Raw genomic sequence first — 22646 nt, forward strand, 5'->3', positions numbered from 1 at the left:
TTGTTCATGTATTGCTACCAAATCTGGCCAAAACCCAAACAATCACCAACAATCATCTCAATAAAACTTTACACTTTTTATTAAAAAGGTCATTTTAACTCTATTTATCATAATGGTTTAATTATTTTCCTTACAGTAACATTTGTGTAAAAGTTCTCCATGTATTTACTGCTGAAGACACCGACCTGGACAGATTGTTGTGCAAATATTTAGTTTATTATAGTTTTTTAACCTTTTATATCATTTGTTCAGTTTTATTTTAAAGAAAGTTTATGTTCGGAAAAAAGTGTATGGACACAAGTAGAGCTTGCTTGTTTTTACACAATATTTAAATATTTAGCTTAGAAATAAAATCTAAAATATTGAAATTTTTTATTATTATATATATATATATTTTTAGAAAGGGCAAATAAAAATCTTTTCCATCTGGGCCATTTGAGAAATTTATTAGTCTTTAGCCCTTTAAAATTTAATTAATAATTGTCTTTAAACATCTTAAATTTAACTTGGTGAAACCTGCAGAAACCCTGTATCTGGCCACCTTTCATTTGTGTCTCCATCTCATTCCTTCACTAAGTGCTCGTTTAACATTGATCTTTTAACTTCAAATATGCTTCTGTACACCTTTGAAGAGTCGCAAAGGCTTTTACAGTAAAACAGAATTTGGGATTAGTGTAATAGTGTAAAACTATAATAGTAGTGGAAGAGAAACCTATGTGTAACTTGTGTGAGAATATTTTGATGGTGAAACATATTTTAATAGAGTGTATATTTGTAAATGATATTAGAGAATGTTTTTATTCAGGAAATATTTGAAGGCAAATGTTTAAAAATGTGTTTTCTGGAGGAATTGTACAATATTGATCATTGATCAGACTGAAAGAGCTTATAAGACTTTATCAGTGTTGCTGTTATTTGTGTGTTTTTAACCAATTAATGATGTTTCAGAAACAGTTATGATCATCAATTATATATTGAATATTTAATACAAGTGTTGTCATGAATATAGCCAGTGCTGCTGATATGACATTAAAATATAAATATAAGTGAACAGAATGTTAATTACAATAATTATCTCCTCCTCCAGTGAAGCTCCTCCTCCACCAGTGAAGCTCCTCCTCCTCCAGTGAAGCTCCTCCTCCTCCAGTTCAGCTGTAAACACTGTGATATTCCCATCAGGCTCCAGTGAAGAGTTTATTGAAGGACAGCGAGAACATGAGTGATCCAGAACCCTGCAGAATTAAACATGAAGACACTGAACAACAAATAGGTTGGTGTTTATTCCTGATTCTTCATTAATCAGCCTGAAGAACAATCATGAGGAAAAGCTTTGAACAGTTGATCTGATTTACTGTACAGAAACAAATGATTTTCTATAAAGACAGAGAGAAATAAACACACTTTCTGTTCACGAGGTCAACAATAGGGACTGAAGCTCAGTTGTCTTTTATTCCCATGTTCTGATCAAATGCTCTGTAAAAGGAGGTTTGTTAAACGTTTAACCCTCTGGGCTCTGAGGAGAAGTGTCGGCACTCCCTGACACCTCTGCTGAAAAGAAGGGTTGACTTTGTGAAAGCTGGGGAGGAACCTTGCCAAACTGCCAAGAACAAGGCCTGACTGGCAGTTGCAAGTTGACCTGGGGAAGCAGTTACAGTTCCCACAGCACATAATTAACATCACTCCGACCAGACAAAATTATAATTTCTGAGTCAACAACACAGTTGATTATGCTTACAGTGCCTTGGGAAGAGCGGATGGAAGAGGCAATTGAAAGGAAACGCTCCAAGTACTAGAAGATGGTAAAATAGTGAGCTGGAAGACTCTCTGTGAGCCAATAGAGGTGGGGTGTAAAGGGTTTAGTTTTATTCTCTCTTGCCTTTTTTGATGGGTGCCACAGTATTTAGTGTGTTAAGGAAGATATCATCCATACTGCTGGTCACTACATCAGGGACATTTCCGAATGCGGGTGCATTTAGAAATAGAGAAAGATCAGGGTTTTTGTAAATTCGTCTTTAGTGGACGGGACCATAGTTCTACCAGTGCGTTTACATCCGTGCAGATCTGCTAATTTCAGGTATACACGGCTTGTATAATAAGAGATGGTGATCTGTTACACTCTTGGCATCAGTTTGTGTGCTACTATTCTCCCCACCGTAACTCTCCCAGGTGTGGGGAAGACAGTGAAGGTGTCTCATCAGTTGAACTCGCAGCCGATGTATGTGTTTGTGGGCATTCATGAGTTCATGTGGGTGTCGCTGTGTGATTTGAGTTTGAATGCTGGAAGTCATTAGTGGATAATGAGTAAGGGTGTCATGATCCTCCAAATCCTCGATTCCATTACATTTTCGATTCTAAAGGCACGATTCGATTTTTGATTATGAATAATTAATGACCAATTAATTATTTGTAGTCTACCGTTTAAACTACCTGACCTGCATGATCTTTGTTTTACCCATAAACAAATCATACAGTAAATGAATAAAGGCAAGATACACACATAATTACCACCTGTCAATCACTGTTTCTGCGGGACTCGTGAATAGGCAGTGATCTGTGTCGTTATAATGGCGTCGGTAAAAAAGACGCACAACCAACAGGAACCAGCCAACAGTATCTGAGGTGTTCGCTAAAATGACTAAGTACAAGTGAGTGAAAGATTGAAGCAGTCCTCTGACTGCCTGGACCTGCTGTCTCGAGCGCATGGCTGTGAGTGCGTCTGTGTCTGTGTGGTCACGTGATGTGCATTTTCAGAGGTAGAGAGGAAGGAGGGCTGCTCAGAAATGCTACACGCCACTGTGGATGTCAAATCGTTGTCGTTCTAAAATGTCATTTAAAAACAAAGACAGTGTAAACAGGGCCTGAGTGTGTACTTTTCCCCAGCGGATTTGCAGGCGGAGGATCGCGATGCCGGTGTTGTCTATCGGACGAACCGTACGTAATACGTACATAGCAGAGCTTGCGTGTTTTTTTTTGTCGACAACACGAACGTTGTCAACATAACTCACTGGAAATCCAAAATGCTTCCACACCGGCAACTTCATTGAAAGAGGAGAGGGTTTAAGCTCTGTCGACGGGTCTCCTGCGTCTGCAGTTTAACAAGCACTTCAACAAGCCTGTTTTTTCCCGCTTGGCAAGCCAAGCTAACGTGACATGGGGGCGTGGCAGCATCGACGATTCTATTTTTTGATTCGATAATCGAAATTGAGCATAAATTTCGATTAAAAATCGAAATCTTGACACCCCTAATAATGAGCTCAGACTGTAGAGTTCTGCACTGCTTATGTCATGTGGATCACTAAACCAGAGAACATTTGTTTTCTGTTGGCTCATTTAAAGGTGCACAAGTCAGGTCTCTCGTTTCTGTTAACTAAATATTCAATTCAATCATTTTTTAGCGCTTTTACACTGTATATTCTGTCAAAGCAGCTTTACATAAAAGTTCTGGTAAATTGAAACCGTGTCAGTCCAGTTTTCAGAGTACATTCGTGGAGATTCAGCTCTTTATTCTGGTGCATTTGCCTGTCAGGCGCAGAATGATTAAGCATTTCCTATCAGTTTTTTATTTTATTTTACAAAAACATAATTTTGTTGCAATCATGAATGTATAAAAATAAAATTAGGCCCTTTACAAATGTGAACTCAGATTAAATCCAAACTAAACATGATCTGATTTATTTTACATTAATGTGCACCAACATTACAGTTTGTGTAGTCGGTGTTTCCAGTGTCTTTCATAGAAACTCATCAAAAGCTGAAGTGACTGCACTTTTTTATTTTAGACCTGATTAAAGAGTATGAGGAGATTACAGAGGAGGAACATCATGTCAAAGTTGAGGACAAAACTCATTTACAGACTGATGGTATTTTCAAAAGGAGAGACAAGATTTGTTTTTCCTGAGTTTGAGATGAAAAAGCAGCCTTGAGATTCACATGAGGATCCCCACTGGAGAGAGACCATAGACATGATCAGTGATAGACAGGGATGCTCATGTTGACCGTTTAACCGTTAACCAAAAGGATGCATTTTTAACAGATTAATGGTATCAGTTTAATATTGTATTTTTAATATTATCAGTATTTTCTTTGCATAGACTGAGCCGATCTAATCCTGTTTATATGAATTGAACTGCTCCCGATCAGGTTTGATCTACCAGAACTGTTGCTATGACAACAACTTTTGGATCAGCTTTGAAGAACGAAACGATCCTGGATCGTGTCAAATCGTCAATATCCAGCTAACTGAGTAATCCACGTACGAAGAATGGACCCCTGGCTGGGTTCTGAAATGTACAACTCGTGTGACACATCATCCTCTGAACAAATCGGAATTCAGTCATGGTGGTCTTCTGAGGTTATATGGGTCCTAATTTCATCATATTCCTGAAGATAAAAATTAAACTTCTCTCTATTGATGAACCCACAGCAGATATGTGTTCGTGAGTTCACATGGGTGTCATGTGATTTGTGTTTAAATGCATGAGACATGAACATATTAGCGGATAATGAGCTCAGACTGTAGAGTTCTGCATTGTTCATTTCATGTGGATTACTAAACCAGAGAACATTTGTTTTCAAAAAGAGTTGGCTGATTTAAAGGTGCAGATGTCAGGTCTGTCATTTCTGTTAACTAAATATTTATGGAGATTCAGCTCTTTATTCTGACGCATATGCCGGTCAGGCACAAGATGAACACGTATTCCCTATATGCTTTATTAATTTAACAAAACCATAACATTGTTGCACTTATGAATATATACAAATAAAAATAGGCCCTTTACAAACGTGAACTCAGATTAAATCAAAACTAAACTTGATAGATTTATATTACATTAATGGGCACCAACAATAGTTTGTGTAGTCGGTGTTTCCAGTGTCTTCACTTCAGCTTTTGATGAGTTTCTATGACTTACTAAAAACTCAACCTTTTTATTTCAGACCTAATTGAAGAGTATGAGCAGATTAAAAAGGAGGAACATCACGTCAACAATGAGGAAAATTATTTACAGACTGATGATATTTTGAAAAGTACAGACAAGAACCGTTTCACCTGCACTCAGTGTGGAAGGAGTTTGGCAAGACTAAGCAATCTTAAGGTTCACATGAGGATCCACACTGGAGAGAAACCATACACATGCACTCATTGTGGGAAGAACTTCAGCCGAAGACCATCCCTTTATAGACACCTGAAAATCCACACTGGAGAGAAACCATACACGTGCACTCAATGTGGGAGGAGTTTCATCCAATCGGCACACCTTAATCAACACATAAGGATCCACACTGGAGAGAAACCATTCACATGCACTCAGTGTGGGAACACTTTCAACCACTCGTCATCCTTTAATCTACACATGAAGAGTCACACTGGTATACGAGAGTATATGTGCCTTGAGTGTGATAAGAGTTTTATCACAGCTGGAGACTTAAAACGGCACCAGAGGATTCACACTGGAGAGAAACCGTACAAGTGTTCACATCCGTACAAAAAAAAAAAGAACTGCGGTAAACTGATGTAAAACAGCAGTATATAGTAGTATAACTGCAGTAAAATAAAGTACAGTTGCAAAATTGCAATACAATGAAGTATAAACACAGTTCAAACACAGTACAATGTAGTACAACAGCAGTATAAGTTGCGGTAAACTCACACTACAGCAGCACAAGTGCAGGAAAGACTGATATGCCGAGGGTGTGGTTAGAACTGTCTTGCTCTTGTGTTACAAGGAGTTTGTTCTTCAACATCTTTCAAGAATATTTTGTTCTTTTTTTCCAAGGATGTTTTTTTGGATTCAAGTAATTTTTTAGTCTAGTTTATAGTTCTAGTAGTTTCTAGTTCATTTGCAAAAATGAATTATGAAAGAATAACTGCAGGGAACTGAACAGTACAACAGCAACTATAACGCAATTAAGTAAAGCAGGGGTCACCAAACTTGTTCCTGGAGGGCCGGTTACCTGCAGATTTTAGCTCCAACCCTGATCAAACACACCTGAACAAGCTACTGAAGGTCTTACTTGGTATACTTGAAACATCCAGGCAGGTGTGTTGAGGCAAGTTGGAGCTAAACCCTGCAGGGACACCGGCCCTCCAGGACCAGGATTGGTGACCCCTGAAGTAAAGTCTGCATTACAACTGAAGTAACATTAAATCAGGGGTGTCCAAACTCGGTCCTGTAGGGCCGGTGTCCAGCTGAGTTTAGCTTCAACACACCTGCCAGGAAGTTTCTAGTACAGGGGTGGGCAATCTCGGTCCTGGAGGGCCGGTGTCCTGCACAGTTTAGCTCCAACCCTATTCAAACAGACCTCCTATAGAGTTCTAGTAATCTTAAAGACACTAATTAGTTTTTTCAGGTGTGTTTAACTAGTGTTGGAACAAAACTCTGCAGGGACACCGGCCCTCGAGGATCAAGCTTGCCCATCCCTGTTCTAGTATATCTAGTAAGAGCTTAATTAGCTGGTTCAGGTCTGTTTGATTAGGGTTGGAGCTAAACTCTCTAGGACACCGGCACTCCAGGACCGAGTTTGGACATCCCTGCATTAAATAAACGGAGAGGGCCCTTACAAAAAATAACTGCAGTTTTTTAGTTAACTTCTGGAAAACTGCAATATTCTTTAAAAAGAACGGTAGTATTTTTTTTGTAAGGGCACTTTGACGAGGTTTAATCAGTTCATAAATCTGAACACACATGAAATGATTCAAACTGGAGAGCAACCATACACATGCACTCAATGTGAGAAGAGTTTCAGCCACTCATCAAACCTAAAACACCTGAAGATCCACACCGGTATACGAGAGTATATGTGCTTTGAGTTTAAGAATACTTTTATGACAGCTGGACACTTGAAACAGCACCAGAGGATTCTGGAGTGAAACCTGAAAAGACATGGGAGGATTCACACTGCAGAGAAACCATACACATGCACTCAGAGTGGGAAGAGTTTCAGCCAATCATCACACCCTAATCTAGTGCCTTGAGTGTAAGAAGACTTTTATTACAGCTAGAGATGTGAAACGGCACCAGAGGATTCACACTGGTGAGAAACAATCAGTTTCTACTAGGGAGGCTCATATTTAACTGTAAACTTGCGGGGTGTTAACATGTGTAACCACACGTGCCTACAGACATATAGTGATGGTATACTGTTTTCCAACACTGGTACTCCTGTACTGCAGTTTGTGGGGTTGTAAATGTGTTAAGCTTCTTTCATGTACTGCTAAAAACAATGATGGCGGCTGAGAGAGAAAGTAATTCAAACATCTTGTAAGCAGCACCACTGCGGCACATCACAACTTTACATGGTTTTCTATTAGCTGTGGACAGACACTAAATGGTGTAGATGTGTGCAAACTCATAGAAAAGATGTGGTGTGATGAGGTGGGCTTCTGGTTTGGTGTGTGCCCCCCTCCGAGTCTTTAAAATATCTCAGCGAGTGATCGCACAGGTGCGGATATATCTGTACAGCTCTGCTGCTCTACTTTCCAGGGTATTGGGGGTTGTTTCCAACTGCTTAAATGAACTTAATAAGAACATTATTTCAGCCGGAGTTTGTTCAAAATTATGTAATCTGTTTATTCTTCAATTTGGTTTGCAGTATACCAAGGCTTTAAGTGTGGGAAGCCGATTCATTTGTCTTGTGTTTTTGCTTCTTTTATTAATAAAGTTTCTTTACTTTTAAGTTCAAGATTCTTCGTAGTCTACATTTACTTTTTTGAGAATACAAACTTGATAAATATTTTATGACTTCTGCAGAGAGAGTTAAGGCACCAACTATTCTAATAAAGCTAATTGGTCTATTGCTTTGGCCTTTTCGTATGTTGACGTTGTCCAATGAATATTTCAGACATCAATTTATGATTTGCACTAATCATTATATAAAAAGGATCATCATTGTCTTGTTTAATTAATCACCTCAAAGGACTGCCTTAAAGTCAGTGAGAACTAAACGTTGTTTAGACATTTGTTTTTTATTGTTTTCAGTGTGTTGATGTACTTCCAGTCGAAACTCCTTGAGGAGACTCGCAAGAAACTCTCAGTCTCAGCAGGGAACCCCAGACTTTCCTCTTCCTAGAAACTTCTTCACCAGGTTCCCAGTGTCTCAAGTAGAGACACAAGTCTATCCTGTCCCGGGTCTTCACTGAGGTCTTTACCCGGTGGGACAAGCCCAGAACACCTTCCTATGTAGGAGTCCAGGAGATACCTGAGACAGCAGCAGTTGTACTGTGAGTTCCTCACACGTGACTAGTTCCTCAACCTATTTCTGAGGGTGCACCCTGCCATGCTTTGAAAGAAACAATTTTTGGATATTTGTATTCAACATCTTGTCCTTTCTGTTATGACTTAAAGCTCTTGACCATAGGTGATAGCACGAACGTAGGTTAACCTGTGAATTCAGAGCTTTGCCTTTCAGCTCAGCTCCTTCTTCACCACAATATACTGATACATCATCTGCATTACTGCTGTTGCACTGATCTGCCTTTCAATCTCACATTCAGTCCTTCCCTCACTTATGAACAAAACCGCAGATACTTGAACTCCACTTGGGTTAAGTACTCTCCTCCAAGCTGAAAACGACAAGCCACCTTTTTCCAGTTGAGCACCATGCCCTCTGTCTTGAAGATGCTGATTCTCATCCCTGCCACGTCACACTGGGCACTAAACTTGCCAGTGCGTGCCAAAGGTCCATGTCCCATGAAACCAAAAGGACAATATCATCTGCAAAAAGCAGAGATGGAATTATGTGGTTGCTGAACCAGACCCCCTCTGGTCCTAGGCTGCACCTTGAAATTCTGTCCATAAATATAATGATCAGAACTGGTGACAGAAGGCAGCCCTACTGGAGTCCAACATCCACTGGGAATAAGTCAGAATTATTGTGGGTTTTAGCAGATTCTCAAAGTATTCCATCCACTGTCTGACATACATGCCCAGTCAAGGTCAACAACTCCCCACTTCTGCTGTGAATCGTGTTGGTGGGGAACTGCTTTCACATCCTGGGGTGCTGGATGCTTTGCCAGAATCTCTTTGCAGCTGACAGGTAGTCTTCTTTCATGGTCTCCCTGAACTTTTCCCAGGTACAAGTTTATTGCTTCCACAACCCGTCAGGCTACCGCTTGCTTGAGCTGTCAGTACCTATCAGCTGCCTCAGGAGTCCTACAAGCAAACCAAACCTGGTAGGGCTCCTTCAGCTTAATAACATTCCTTATTTGGAATCAAATGGATACAACTCACTGCCAGGTGGTGATCAGCTAGCAGCTCGGCCATTTTCTTTATTCAACGGTCTTAGTCATTGATGGACACCCTTATGCTTAAACATGGTGTTTGTTATAGTCAAGCTAACAAGCAAAGAGTACCAATCAATTTAGATTAGGTAGGCTGTTCTTCCCAGGTATCACTGTCAGTACCTACACAGGCAGGAAATTTACAGTGAGTGACTTATCCCTAACCCAATTGTCCAGGAAGGTAACCCTCTTGTTCCCCGGGGGCTAACTCCAGCACACAGCAGCTAAGTTTGAGTGCTATTAGCAAGCCCACACCAGCCCACTCTCACCATGTGCAACTCCAGAGTAGGAAGTTGTGTTCCATAGTCTAAACTGGGTGTGGAATTAAGCTTGACTCTCCTCAGTATCGTTCAACCTCCCATTCAAGCTCGGGCTCATTACCCCCCAGTGAGGTGATATTCCATGTCCCAAGAGCCAGTTTCTGTGTTTGATCAGGTTGTCGTAGTCTCGACCTTTATACCACCACCTGTTACGCGTTGCACTGGCTCCTTATGGCAGTGAGCCTACAAGAGGACACTCCTATGTCACTACTTCAGGCTGGCTTCCATGGGATAAAACCCAGTTACCAGGCACTCGCATGCAAGTCCCAACCCCAGGCTTGACTCTAAGGTGAGGCCCTGGCTGTGTTGTAATGGATGACATCATGGTCCTAGGACCTTTTAACTTTTGTATTTGGAGACCCTGCCAGGGGTATCTAGCGCCTGAAAACATAGTTCTTAGAATCACTCAGACACTTAAACCCCTTCACTACAAAGGAGGCAGTTATGGAGAGGAAATTGCAAATTATTAGGGGCCAAGCAGTGAAGCTCTCGAGACCTACTTAATTTCTGACAGACAACCCTCCATACTAAATGACCAGGTGAGAGCCCTGGGCTCAAGTATCTCAGAGCTCAGGTTTCTCTCCCAGGACAGCATGCCAAACCTGCAAATAGTATCAAGCAGTAGCTAAGTGTGAACTCTTGAAGTGAAGATTTTATAAAGTAATTTTGAGTGGATTATGCGTTATGGTTGATCGCGGCTGGTCTCACATTAACAATCATCTATAAATCAATCAGATGAATTCAGGCCTACAATAAATAGCCTATTTTGTCTGACCTCCTTTATCTTCGTTTTTAAAGAATCCTCCATCTACCTCATCTCCCCCTTTAGGCTGATTTATACTTCTTGCGTCAAACGCCGGTGTATGCTACGGCGCTGACGCATAGCCCTTCGCCGTGGCCGTCGCCGTCACTGACGTGCACCTCTCAAAAAATGTAACTACACGTCGCAACGACGCGTAGCGTAAGCTCTGTGATTGGTCAGCTTGGTAGTGCTGGCGAGTCTGGGCGGGACCGAAAGCCGCGCGAATGGCGCGAGCAATTGTTTACAAGTGTGGAGTCCCGTGAAGGAGCTCCGGATGGAAAGTTTTGTTTTGTGTTTACCTCATAGTTAAAGTTGTTGCACGTCCGCCGGTTCCTGCCTCAAAATGAGCGAGTTTGAGCCACTTGTACATCCCTGAAGTGTTCAGGAAAAGCAAAAAAGCAGAGAAGAAACTCGACACAGAGGAACATTTACACCTCACTGCCAACTAGCGTTTCGGAAGTGTTAATGCAGACCAACAGAGACAGCAGCAGAAGTATAAATGCACAGCCATGCGCTTTGCCTGCGCCGTGGGTTACGCCGGTCACCTGACGCAGAAGTATAAACCACGCTTTTCCCTCCTTTACCAGGGGTTAAGCTCCTACCTGATTTCGGACACCCTTCTATGCTAAATGACCAGCTCAAGTATCTCCAAGCTCAGGGTTCTCTTACGGGACAGCACGCCAAACCTGTTGTTAGTATTAAGTGTAAACTTGAAAGTTGTTGCCGGTGTTTCCAGTGTCTTTTTACTTCAGCTTTTGATGAGTTTCTATGACTTACTAAAAACTCAACTTTTTTTTTTATTTCAGACTTAACTGAAGAGGAAGAGGAGAGTAAAGAGGAGGAACATCATGTCCAATTTGAGAAAACTCATTCAGAGACTGATGGTATTTTGAAAAGGAAAGACAAGAATCGTTTCATCTGCACTCAGTGTGGAAAGAGTTTGGGAGGCAAAAGCAGTCTTAAGATCCACATGATGATCCACACCGGAGAGAAACCGTTCACCTGCACTCAGTGTGGGAAGAGATTTTGCCAATTATCACACCTTAATCAACACATGATGATCCACACTGGAGAGAAACCATACATGTGCACTCAGTGTGAGAAAAGTTTCTGCCAGTCATCACACCTAAATAAACACATGATGATCCACACTGGAGAGAAACCGTTCACATGCACTCAGTGTGGGAAGCGTTTGGGAAGCAAAAACAGTCTTCAGATTCACACGATGATCCACACTGGAGAGAAACCGTACACATGCACTCAGTGTGGGAAGAGTTTCAGTCAATCGTCAAACCTTTATCAACACATGCAGATCCACACTGGAGAGAAACCATTCGCGTGCACTCAGTGTGGGAAGAGTTTCAGCCACTCGTCACATCTTCATAAACACATGATGATCCACACTGGAGAGATATCATTCACATGCACTCAGTGTGGGAGGAGTTTCAGCAAATCATCATCCCTTAGTCTACACATGAGGATCCACACTGGTGTGAGAGTATATGTGCTTTGACTGTGAGAACATTTTTATGACATCTAGAGAATTGAAACGGCACCAGAGGATTCACACTGGAGAGAAACCGTACACGTGTTCACACTGTGATAAGAAATTCAGAGATTTACAAAGCCCGAAAACACATGAGAGGATTCACATTGTAGAGCCGCGGTGTGAACCGCCGCAGCCCTGCACTGTTTAGTTTCAACCCTGCTCCAACACACTTACCTGTAGGTTTCAAACAAGCCTGAAGGACTCAATTAGTTTGATCAGGTGTGTTTAATTAGGGTTGGAACTAAACTGTGCAGAGCTGCGGCCCTCCAGGAACTGAGTCTGACAACTGTGTTGTAGAGAAACCATAGACATGATCAGTGTCTACTAGGGATGCTCATATTGAACGTGTAATCGTTAACCAAAAGGATGCAATTTAACCGATTAATGATATCAGTTAAAACTGTAAAAAATTATTATTTTACTTTTGCATCAACAGGTGCAACCACACTTGCCTGCAGACACATTTTGCCAAAAAAGCTAAATGTAACGAGTGAAAAGCATATAGCTTGCCACAGTTTGACAGAGACAAGTTGATGGTGAAACCAGCGCAGATACTGATCACCTCTGTCCTGGATCTGCATCATAAACATGGTATACTGTTTTCCAACACGCCGACACTGCAGTGTGTGGGGTTGTAAATGTGCTGTGTTGCATGTACTAATAAACACAATGATGACATCTGAGAGAAGAACAGTTTCATAAACATCTGATCAACGGCACCTCTGCGGCACGTCACATCATTACATTGTTTTCTATTTGCTGCGGACAGACACTGAATGGAGCAGAAGTGAGCAAACTCAGAAAATAACCCTAACCCTAAACATCAACTCACCCAGCCGAGACTCGAACCAGCGACCTTCTTGCTGTGAGGCAACAGCACTACCTACTGTGCCACTGCGTCACATGGTCATAATTCATTTTATTTAAATTAATTTTTGTTTAAAGACAAATAATTACACCCGTACAGTTTCATCGGGAATGCGTCCCTGACTAGTCTTAAATGATCAGATTTGAATCCAATCAACATAAAACGAATGACGTGACCTGCGTAAACAGCCTCAAAACCACAGACGTGACGGGATTTGCGCAATTTGCTGTAAAGTGACATCTGACGGCTGAGGACTCCGCTTGGTGTTAAAGCCATCTTCGTACTGTTGACTTTATTTTATTTTTTTTATTCAGTGGCAGGAACGGGCTTCCATAACCCACTGCGCCACCATGTGAATATATTATTCTTAAAACTGGTAAAGAAATCTGAGATCCATTAATAATTGAGTGAATGTCTCTGTTTGACATGTACTGAGAACATTTGTGCAGTCAAATATAAAATAATGTAAAAAACTTTATGGCCAGACTTGACTGACGGTATTATACAATCAGGGATTGCACAGAAACAATGTTATATTCCTCTGAAGAGACTGAAGAAGGAGAATCAATCTTCTGAACGCAAATGTTTCCCTGGCTGTTTCTCAATATGCGTTCTTGTCTGTACTTGCGTTCTTGTGTCCTCATGAAACATCATCAACCTTCGCCAAAGTACTGTTCCAATTCAAAGTTCACATCTAGCCAAGTACAGATGAAATTCCCGGATGTGTACTTGCTCTGCCCCTTTGGCCAAGGATGCATCAAGAAGTGACGTGTGCGAACTTGCGAAGCTCAGTATGCCAGATTACATTGGAGCTAAACCAGCAAACGCTAATGGTGGAGGAGAAAATTCACAGTTTTAAAAATACTCCTTTACTGTGTCACTAAGTAAAGTTTTAACAGTTTTTCGGGCGAGAATGTAGTTTTTTTAAACTCGAATCGACAGTTTATTTACAAAGATAGCGCGTCTTTGATGATGTTTCTCAGCCTACGAGCTCCGTCATCAGCTCCCCCGCCGAGCTTTACTTCGGCCAGTCCATCTCGGATGTACCACTAGATCTCATCACTCTATTGTAGTCATAACGTGATATTTAATAAATCTTGTGAACATCTAACGGGCAGTTTTTGGTCTTATAAATCTATTACTTGTCCTCAGGTGTATTATTTTGGCAGTGTTATTTTGTTACCTGTTATAATTGTCTTTATTTTGTTACCGTGTTGTACGCTGTTTGTCTTTGTTTACCAAATTGTTTGACGTAATCTTTATTTCTTATCGTGTATTTCTTTATTTCTTATTGAATATACTTGTATAATTATTATTGTAGTTGATTAAATCTGATAATCAAAGACACGTGTCTGTGTATAGTAACTCATTTTACTTCACATTTATATGAATTTATGTGTGCATTTTCTTAAATAAAAAATGTAGATTTATAATATTAATATTATATTAATTATGGGGTCGTGCTTGATATAATTAAATCATTTTATTGTTAATGTAACATTACGTACAGTAAAAATTATGAATCCATGCATGGTGAGGTAAGTGACGTTATAAAGTACTGCCGTGCTGTTTCATTTGAAGAAGTACCCGTCTTGTGTCCTTGCGTCCTCGGGAGTTTATTCTTCCAAGTCTGAATTAGGCAAGTCTGAACTTCCAAGGACGCAAGTCCAATACTTTGCGTACTTGATATTGAGAAACAGCCCCTGTGTTGCCGAGAGACTGATTGATATACAGGCAGCCAATCAGCTTTCTCTGATCAGCGTGCAGGCAAACACCCCGCCCACGGCGCTCAGTGTGAGGCGGAGAGTGCAGAGCTTTGCTGTTTGCTGTTTGCTGTTGAATTGCTTTAACTCCACTTCTGTTTGGGTGTTGTGCGTCTATTCAAAGTAAGTGTATTATATCTGACCTTTGTAGCGTTCGCAGATTTGCTGCAATTATCTTGCGGGTTGAACTGCTTTAACATATGTGCTCAATGCTAATATAGTCTGTTGTTTTTAGCTCGATGCTAGGCTGTAAACACTTCTGTAATGCGTTACTCACGGGTTATCTGGCCACCTTTCATTTGTGTCTCCATCTCATTCCTTCACTAAGTGCTTGTTTCAGAGGTGTGTTGTAAACAACTTCCCAACAAACACATCTGTTACAGCGTAGAAATGTAAGACTGGAGAGGCCTGTAGCAGCTGAGGAGATCTGGGTTTACTACATTTGATGCTGGGTTATTTACATATTGACTATTCTGCATATGAGAAGTAGACCTAAGAGTGTTTAAATACTGTTTAATATTGATTATTGATCTTTTTAACTGAATATCTGCTTGTGTAAACTTTAAAGAGAAATAAATCCATAACAATTAATATAATCAATCTTTATTTCATAGTCTACAAAACATTCATACAAACAATAGATTTATAATAAAGTTTCCAAAATAGAAATAAAAACGGCAACATTATAGAGAACATTAAATGGGTTATTTTGTTTTAACAGCATTTTTAAATAGTTTTTGTTTTATAAATGTTTAACTTTATTGCAAATGCTTTTATTTAGCAGTGAAACAGAATGTGGGATTAGTATAATAGTATAAAACACTTAATAATGAATGTATTACAGTATTGAGAGATAACTGTAGGCAATCAGAGACATGATCACGCTGCACACATGAGATGTAGAATCGGCCACTCAACACTTACACACATATTTACTGAACAGGGAAGAGAAACCTATGTGTAACTTGTGTGAGAATATTTTGATGGTGAAACATATTTTAATAGAGTGTATATTTGTAAATGATATTAGAGAATGTTTTTATTCAGGAAATATTTGAAGGCAAATGTTTAAAAATGTGTTTTCTGGAGGAATTGTACAATATTGATCATTGATCAGACTGAAAGAGCTTATAAGACTTTATCAGTGTTGCTGTTATTTGTGTGTTTTTAACCAATTAATGATGTTTCAGAAACAGTTATGATCATCAATTATATATTGAATATTTAATACAAGTGTCGTCATGAATATAGCCAGTGCTGCTGATTTGGCATTAAAATATAAATATAAGCGAACAGAATATTAATTATAATAATTATCTCCTCCTCCAGTGAAGCTCCTCCTCCTCCAGTTCAGCTGTAAACACTGTGATATTCCCATCAGGCTCCAGTGAAGAGTTTATTGAAGGACAGCGAGAACATGAGTGATCCAGAACCCTGCAGAATTAAACATGAAGACACTGAACAACAAATAGGTTGGTGTTTATTCCTGATTCTTCATTAATCAGCCTGAAGAACAGTCATGAGGAAAAGCTTTGAACAGTTGATCTGATTTATTGTACAGAAACAAATGATTTTCTATAAAGACAGAGAGAAATAAACACACTTTCTGTTCACAAGGTCAACTATAGGGACTGAAGCTCAGTTGTCTTTTATTCCCATGTTCTGATCAAATGCTCAGTGAAAGGAGGTTTGTTAAACATTTAACCCTCTGTGCTCTGAGGAGAAGTGTCGGCACTCCCTGACACCTCTGCTGTTTTCTGTTTCTTATAAATACATTTATAAAAATATAATATATTGGGGCTAAAGTCTGATTACACTGTATTAATCATAAACTGTGCTACAATAATATCTAAGCAGCATGTATGTGTTGTGTTTGTGAAAAATATGGGCATTCAAACATCACAGAAATCAGGCTTAAAAGCAGATAGCAAATATGTGTATATAGAGCTTTTTTAAAACTAATTCATCATAATGGTTTTTAAATTACCCTGTTTATTCATTCCCTTTAAACAATATGCTGATTTACATTAAGTGTGATGTAATGTGATCTGAGTCCATAATACACACACTTATGACTTATTAATGTTTTCATACTGTCTCCCTCCTCCTCTCCCTGTATCTTCTCTATTGTCCTCGTGTTGAAAAGTAGGCAAACAGCATAGGTCAACATGATCATAAAGCTGAAAGTATCCAAAATCACACACACTATACCTCTTTTGTCCAGTCTCTCTCCTCTTTAGGGTTTTTTTTCTGTCTGTCTTACTCCTATTAAGATAACCTGATGAATCCAGTCTGTGCTGCACTACCGTTAGCCTCCTCCGCCTGGTTAATGCTAGTTTGCACATCTAACATTACCATAACGTCTTCTTGAAGAAGGTGTGCATGGAATATATCGCAATAAATGAATATGCCATGAATATAACATAAAGGGAGTCAAGTTGGGAGTGCATTGAGTTTGTTTTTATTCCAAAGCATTTTCCCAAAATATGTCAAAATAAGATGTTTCCAAAAATCAGTCTGTTTGCTGAAACAGAGAGAAATTTGTGGCCAAATGAAAGGCTGGTTTATACTTCTGCGTTGAGTGATCAGCGTGATCCACGGCGCATGTAATGCGTGTAGTCGCGCATTTATATTTCTGTGCGCTATTTGTGTTGCTCTGCAATCACGCTTCTGAAACGCTAGCTGGCAGTGAGGTGTTTATGTTCTTCTATGTTGAGTTTTTTTTTGTTTCTAGTGTTTTGTTTTTTCTAAACCCTTAATGTACAAGTGGCTCAAACTCGGCAGACGTGCAACAACTTTAATCATATAGTGAACACAAAACAACCGTTTCAATCTAGAGCTCCTTCACGCAACTTCACACTTGTAAACACGCTTCATCGAGCTGTATCCACTTGTTAGGTCATCACGTTTGGTGATGTAAGGAATACTGTTTCTGGGTCCTACTCCAGGGGTGGCCAACCCTGTTCCTGGAGAGCCACCTTCCTGCAGATTTCAGTTGCTACCCATATCACACACACCGGAACCAATTAATTAGGACCTGAACACCACATGATGATTACAGGCAGGTGTGTTTGATATGGGTTGCAATTGAAATCTGCAGGAAGGTGGCTCTCCAGGAACAGGGTTGGCCACCCCTGCGCTTCTCGTTTGAATTAAGAAAATATTTGTTTATGACCCGTTTTTAGTCTTAACGCATTACAGTGAATTTTATATAAAACCTTAGTGTACACAGGTCTATTTACCTGCTGCATCACAGACACCAATAATTTAACACTGAATATCTTTGGCATATCTGCCATCAGATATTAGGCATGTGTGTGTGTGTGTGTATATATATGCAACAGTACAGTTAGCCTACTGTTCAATACATACCTTGATTTTTTTTTTAACAGTTTTTGGTTCGGTTCTCGTGGCTTGACACATGTTTTATTTATTTATTTATTTTGTCGTTCTATATTTGGCCAATAAGAACAGTAAGAGGTTAAGGAGAAAAAAATAAAAACAATTTATTGCAATACTCCTTTGACTTAAAAGCCAAGAAAAGTAGAGTAGTTCCTAGTGTATTGTATAAAAAAATTAACTCTGAAATCTCACAGCTGCTGGTCGCCCATGTACAAACTGGGGAACACATTAAATCCTACATTTAGAAAATAAACACGCATGTGAAGTTAATAAAGATAAATTGACCATTTCAAATAAACATATTTGTGCTTTAGTAAACATAAATAAACCTGAATTATCTTGGTGCTGAAAAAAAGTGTGAGACTGTAGTCTGTAACTCGGATTGAGTGCTTTTATAAGATGACAAAAGCCCACATCTCCAATCACCGAAAACAGCTGTGAATTTTTAGCAGTAATGAACACCCCACTCACTGGTTATTTTTATCTGTGTCTCGGAACCAGTTGGGTATGTTTACTAGAAGAATTCAGCGAGTAATTGTTGATTTTTGTAGGACTTTATTAGCTTCTCTGCTCTCCTGCCTTCAGACAGTGATATTGCTGGGTGATGGCGCTGCAGATGTGTGGTCATTGTTACACACATGTAAAACGATGCTTGCACAGTTATTTTTTTGTTCACCGTTTTTCTTTCTTTGGCATTATACTCAACGGCAAAACCGAAATGTCCGCACACCGCAGATTTGAAAGACGCCGGCGCATCCTTGTACTGTTGCCTCACTTCGCCCCCGCTCGCCATGTTAAAGTGTGGAATGGTTTAGCGGCCCCTAACTTTAGAGCAAAGTGATTGGATATTGACGTCACACTTAACAAGTGGATAGTGTGGACGGAGAGCTGTTTAGCGCGGCTTTCAACTCCGCCCCCATTTTTCAGCACTACCAAGCTGACCAATCACAGAGCTTTGTTGCGACGTGTAGTTAAATTTTTATGAGAGGTGTGCGTCATTGTCACCGATGGCTATGGCAAGGGCTATGCATCCCTTCGTAGGCTGCGCCGGAACATACGCGTGCACAACGCCGAAGTATAAATCAGCCTTAACCCTCAAAATCACCCCAGAATGGATGAAAACGACCCAACAGCACAGAAGGGGAAAATGTGAACATCCCAGATGTTGTACAGGTATGTATCATGTCTGTGAGGCAAATATTCACAGACATTCAGCTGTTTGTTTTGCTGTTACCCTAGAACTTTATCATGTGTTTGCCAGTCAGGCACAGAATGAGAAAGTATTCCCTGTCTGCTTTACAAATTTTAGAAAAACATTTTGTTGTAATTATGAATATAAATGAATAAAAAAAGGCCATTTATAGTTTTTAAACCTGTGTCTCCTCAATAGGACCAGAATAACTTTTAGTAAAGTCATGTAAGAATCTGCTTGAATGTGTATATGTGTAACGGACTAAACTAAATATGATCTGATTTATTTTACATTAATGTGCATCAGTATAACAGTTTGAGTAATCAATGTTGCAGTACCTTTTAGAGTTTTTAAGACTTAATAAAAACAGATTTTTTTTCCAGACCTAATTGAAGAGAATGAGGCGACTAAAGAGGAGGAACACCATGTCAAAATTGAGGACAAAACTCATTTACAGGCTGATGGTATTTTGAAAAGGAGAGACAAGAATTGTTTCACCTGCACTCAGTGTGGGAAGAGTTTCAGACAATCATCATCCCTTAATAGACACGCGAAGATCCACACTGGAGAGAATCTATACACTTGCACCCAGTGTGAGAAGAGTTTCAGCCAATCATCAGCCCTTACTCTACACATGAGGAGCCACACTGGAGAGAAACCCTACACATGTGCTCAATGTGGGAAGAGTTTCAGCCAATTATCAGCCCTTAATAAACACAATAAAATCCACACTGGAGAGAAACCATTCACTTGCACTCAGTGTGGAAAGAGCTTTAGCCAATCATCGTCACTTAATGTACACATGAGGATCCACTCTGGAGAGAAACCATTCACATGCACTCTGTGTGGGACGAGTTTCAACCAAATATCAGCCCTTAATAAACACAAAAAAATCCACACTGGAGAGAAACCACACGCATGCACTCAGTGCGGGAAGAGATTCAGCCAATCATCAAACCTTAATCAGCACATGAGGATCCACACTGGAGAGAAACCATTCACATGCACTCAGTGTGGGAAGAGTTTCAGCCACTCGTCATCCCTTAAACTACACATGATGATCCACACTGGAGAGAAATCATTTACATGCACCCAGTGCGGGATGAGTTTCAGCCAATCACCATCCCTTTATAGACACCTAAAGACCCACACTGGAGAGAAACCATTCATATGCACTCAGTGTGGAAAGAGTTTCAGCCAGTCAGCACACCTTAATCTACACATGAAGACCCACACTGGAGAGAAACCATTCACATGCACTCAGTGTGGGAAGAGTTTCAACCAATCATCAGACCTTAATAAACACATGATTATTCACACTGGAGAGAAACCATTAATATGTACACAGTGTGGGAAGAGTTTCAGCTGCTCATCAAACCTTAATAAACACATGAGGATCCACACTGGAGAAAAACCGTACACATGCTCTCAGTGTGGGAAGAGTTTCAGCCAATCATCAACCCTTAATCAACACATGAAGAGCCACACTGGTGTGGGAGTCTATGCGTCTTGAGTGTGAGAAGAGATTTATTACAGCTGGAGAATTGAAACGGCACCAGAGGATTCACACTGGAGAGAAACCTTGCAAGTTTTCAGAATGTGACAAGGTTTATTCGGTTAATACATTTGAAAACACATTAAATTATTTACACTGGGGAGAAACCATACAAGTGTTCACACTGAAATTTTGTCTATCAGGAACCCTAAAACACATGAGAGGATTCTCACTGTAAGGAAACCGCAGACATGATCAACGTCTACACAGTTTCACTCGTTCAGTGCAGCTTAAGAAACATGATGATGAGAGAGAGAAAACAAAACAAACATCTGGCAAACAGCACCTTTACGGTACTCCCCCTCCGAGTCTTTAAAATCTCTGCGAGTAATCGCACAGGTGCGGATACATCTGTACAGCTCTGCTGCTCCACTCTCCAGTGTGTTCATGTGGCTAGTGTTGCTGTTTTGAATGATGTTCTCTGTCTGACTTCCTGAATGAGAAACAAATCACTGGGAAGACACCACACCTCAAAGAAGGCGGAGCCCCAGGAGACACCCACTGATTGTGTAATTGCCACGGGCCAATGGTAGCTCAATGGTGTTTAGGAGCCAAAACCAATTCCCCCAAAATTTTGGAAAGCTGTTTCTAACTGCTTAAATGAACTCAAAAATAACATAATTTCAGTCACTTTAGTTTGTTCTTCAATTTAGTTTGCTGTATACCAAAACCCCAAGTTTGGAAAGCCTTGTCTTGTGAATTAGTTTCTTTTTTTAAATAAAGCTTCTTTACTCTCAAGGTCAAGTGTCTTTTTAGATTACTACAATTCCTTTTTTAATCTAATACAAACTTGATGATTTTTTTTTCTTATTTTAGCAGAGTGGGAGGTATTAAGTTTTACAATATTAAAACACTATTTGTAAAATGTTTCCATTAGCTCAGGGGTGTCCAGACTCGGTCCTGGAGGGCCGGTGTCCTGCAGATTTTACCTCGAACTTGCTTGGACACACCTGCAAGGATGTTTCTAGAAAGCCTAGTAAGAGCTTGATCCGCTTGTTCAGGTGTGTCTGATTGGGGTTGAATCTAAACTTTGCAGGACATCAGCCCTCCAGGACCGAGTCTGGACATCCCTGCATTTGCTCGTTGGTAAAAAGAGTTTATAATTACCATCTTAACATCTCATGTTTAGATAAGTGTCAGCTTATTGGTTAATTTATTCTGCCTTTTCTGATGTTGTTGTTGTTCAATGGATATTTCAAACGGAATTATATACGATTTGCACTCATCATTTATATAAAGGGGACTCTCACTGTCTTGTTTAATTAGAACACCTCCCTAGGTAGGAGTCCATGAACATCTGAGACAGGCTGCAGCTTTACTCTGTGCTCCTCCCAGGTGACAGAGTTCCTCACACTATCTCTGAGATGTGCCTTGCCATGCTGTGAAGGAAACATTTTGGCCATTTGTATTGCAGATCTTGTCTGTTCGCTCATGACAATAGGTAACAGTAGGATCTTGGACAGACCGGTAAATTAAAAACATCCCCTTTCGGCTCATCTTCTTCACCACAACAGACCAATACATCAACCACCAATCTGCCTTTCAATCTTATAGTCCATCTTTTTCTGACTCATGAACAAAACCCCAAAGTACTAGAACTCCATCTGGCTTAAGGACTGTTCCTCAAACTGGAGATGGCAAGCCACCTTTTTCCAGTCAGCCACCATGGCCATGGGCTTATCCCTGCCACCTCACACTTAGCAACAACCCATCCCAGTACACGCCCAATGTCCCATGAATCCAAGAGGACAGCATCATCTGCAATTAGTGGAGTTTAAATCCTGTAGAATCCTTTCAGAAATCAAATCCAGTTTGAACACACTCTGGTCCTCCTCCTTAAAAATGAGAACCACCACCAAAGTTGCCCACTGTAGAGGTTCAGTCCCCTTACTCGATATAGAAGCATGTTAGCCAAGAC

General features: G+C 40.2%; 1 protein-coding gene across 8 annotated transcripts in view; it reads left to right on the forward strand.

Annotated features, from left to right (window-relative positions):
• The window catches only part of zgc:174624, a 31742-nt gene that overhangs the window by 6104 nt on the left and 2992 nt on the right, over positions 1-22646 (forward strand). The window contains exons 1-4 of one of the 8 annotated variants that reach the window (XM_087241928.1): positions 14608-14702; positions 15961-16051; positions 19557-20522; positions 20606-21466. In XM_087241928.1, coding sequence (XP_087098054.1) covers positions 15997-16051; positions 19557-20522; positions 20606-20640 — 1056 coding nt within the window. In that variant the 5' untranslated portion in view covers positions 14608-14702; positions 15961-15996 and the 3' untranslated portion in view covers positions 20641-21466. 8 annotated transcript variants of the gene reach the window in all.

Source organism: Danio rerio, chromosome 3, assembly GCF_052040795.2.
Source record: "Danio rerio strain M-AB ecotype USA chromosome 3, GRCz13ab, whole genome shotgun sequence".
Lineage (NCBI taxonomy): Eukaryota > Metazoa > Chordata > Actinopteri > Cypriniformes > Danionidae > Danio > Danio rerio.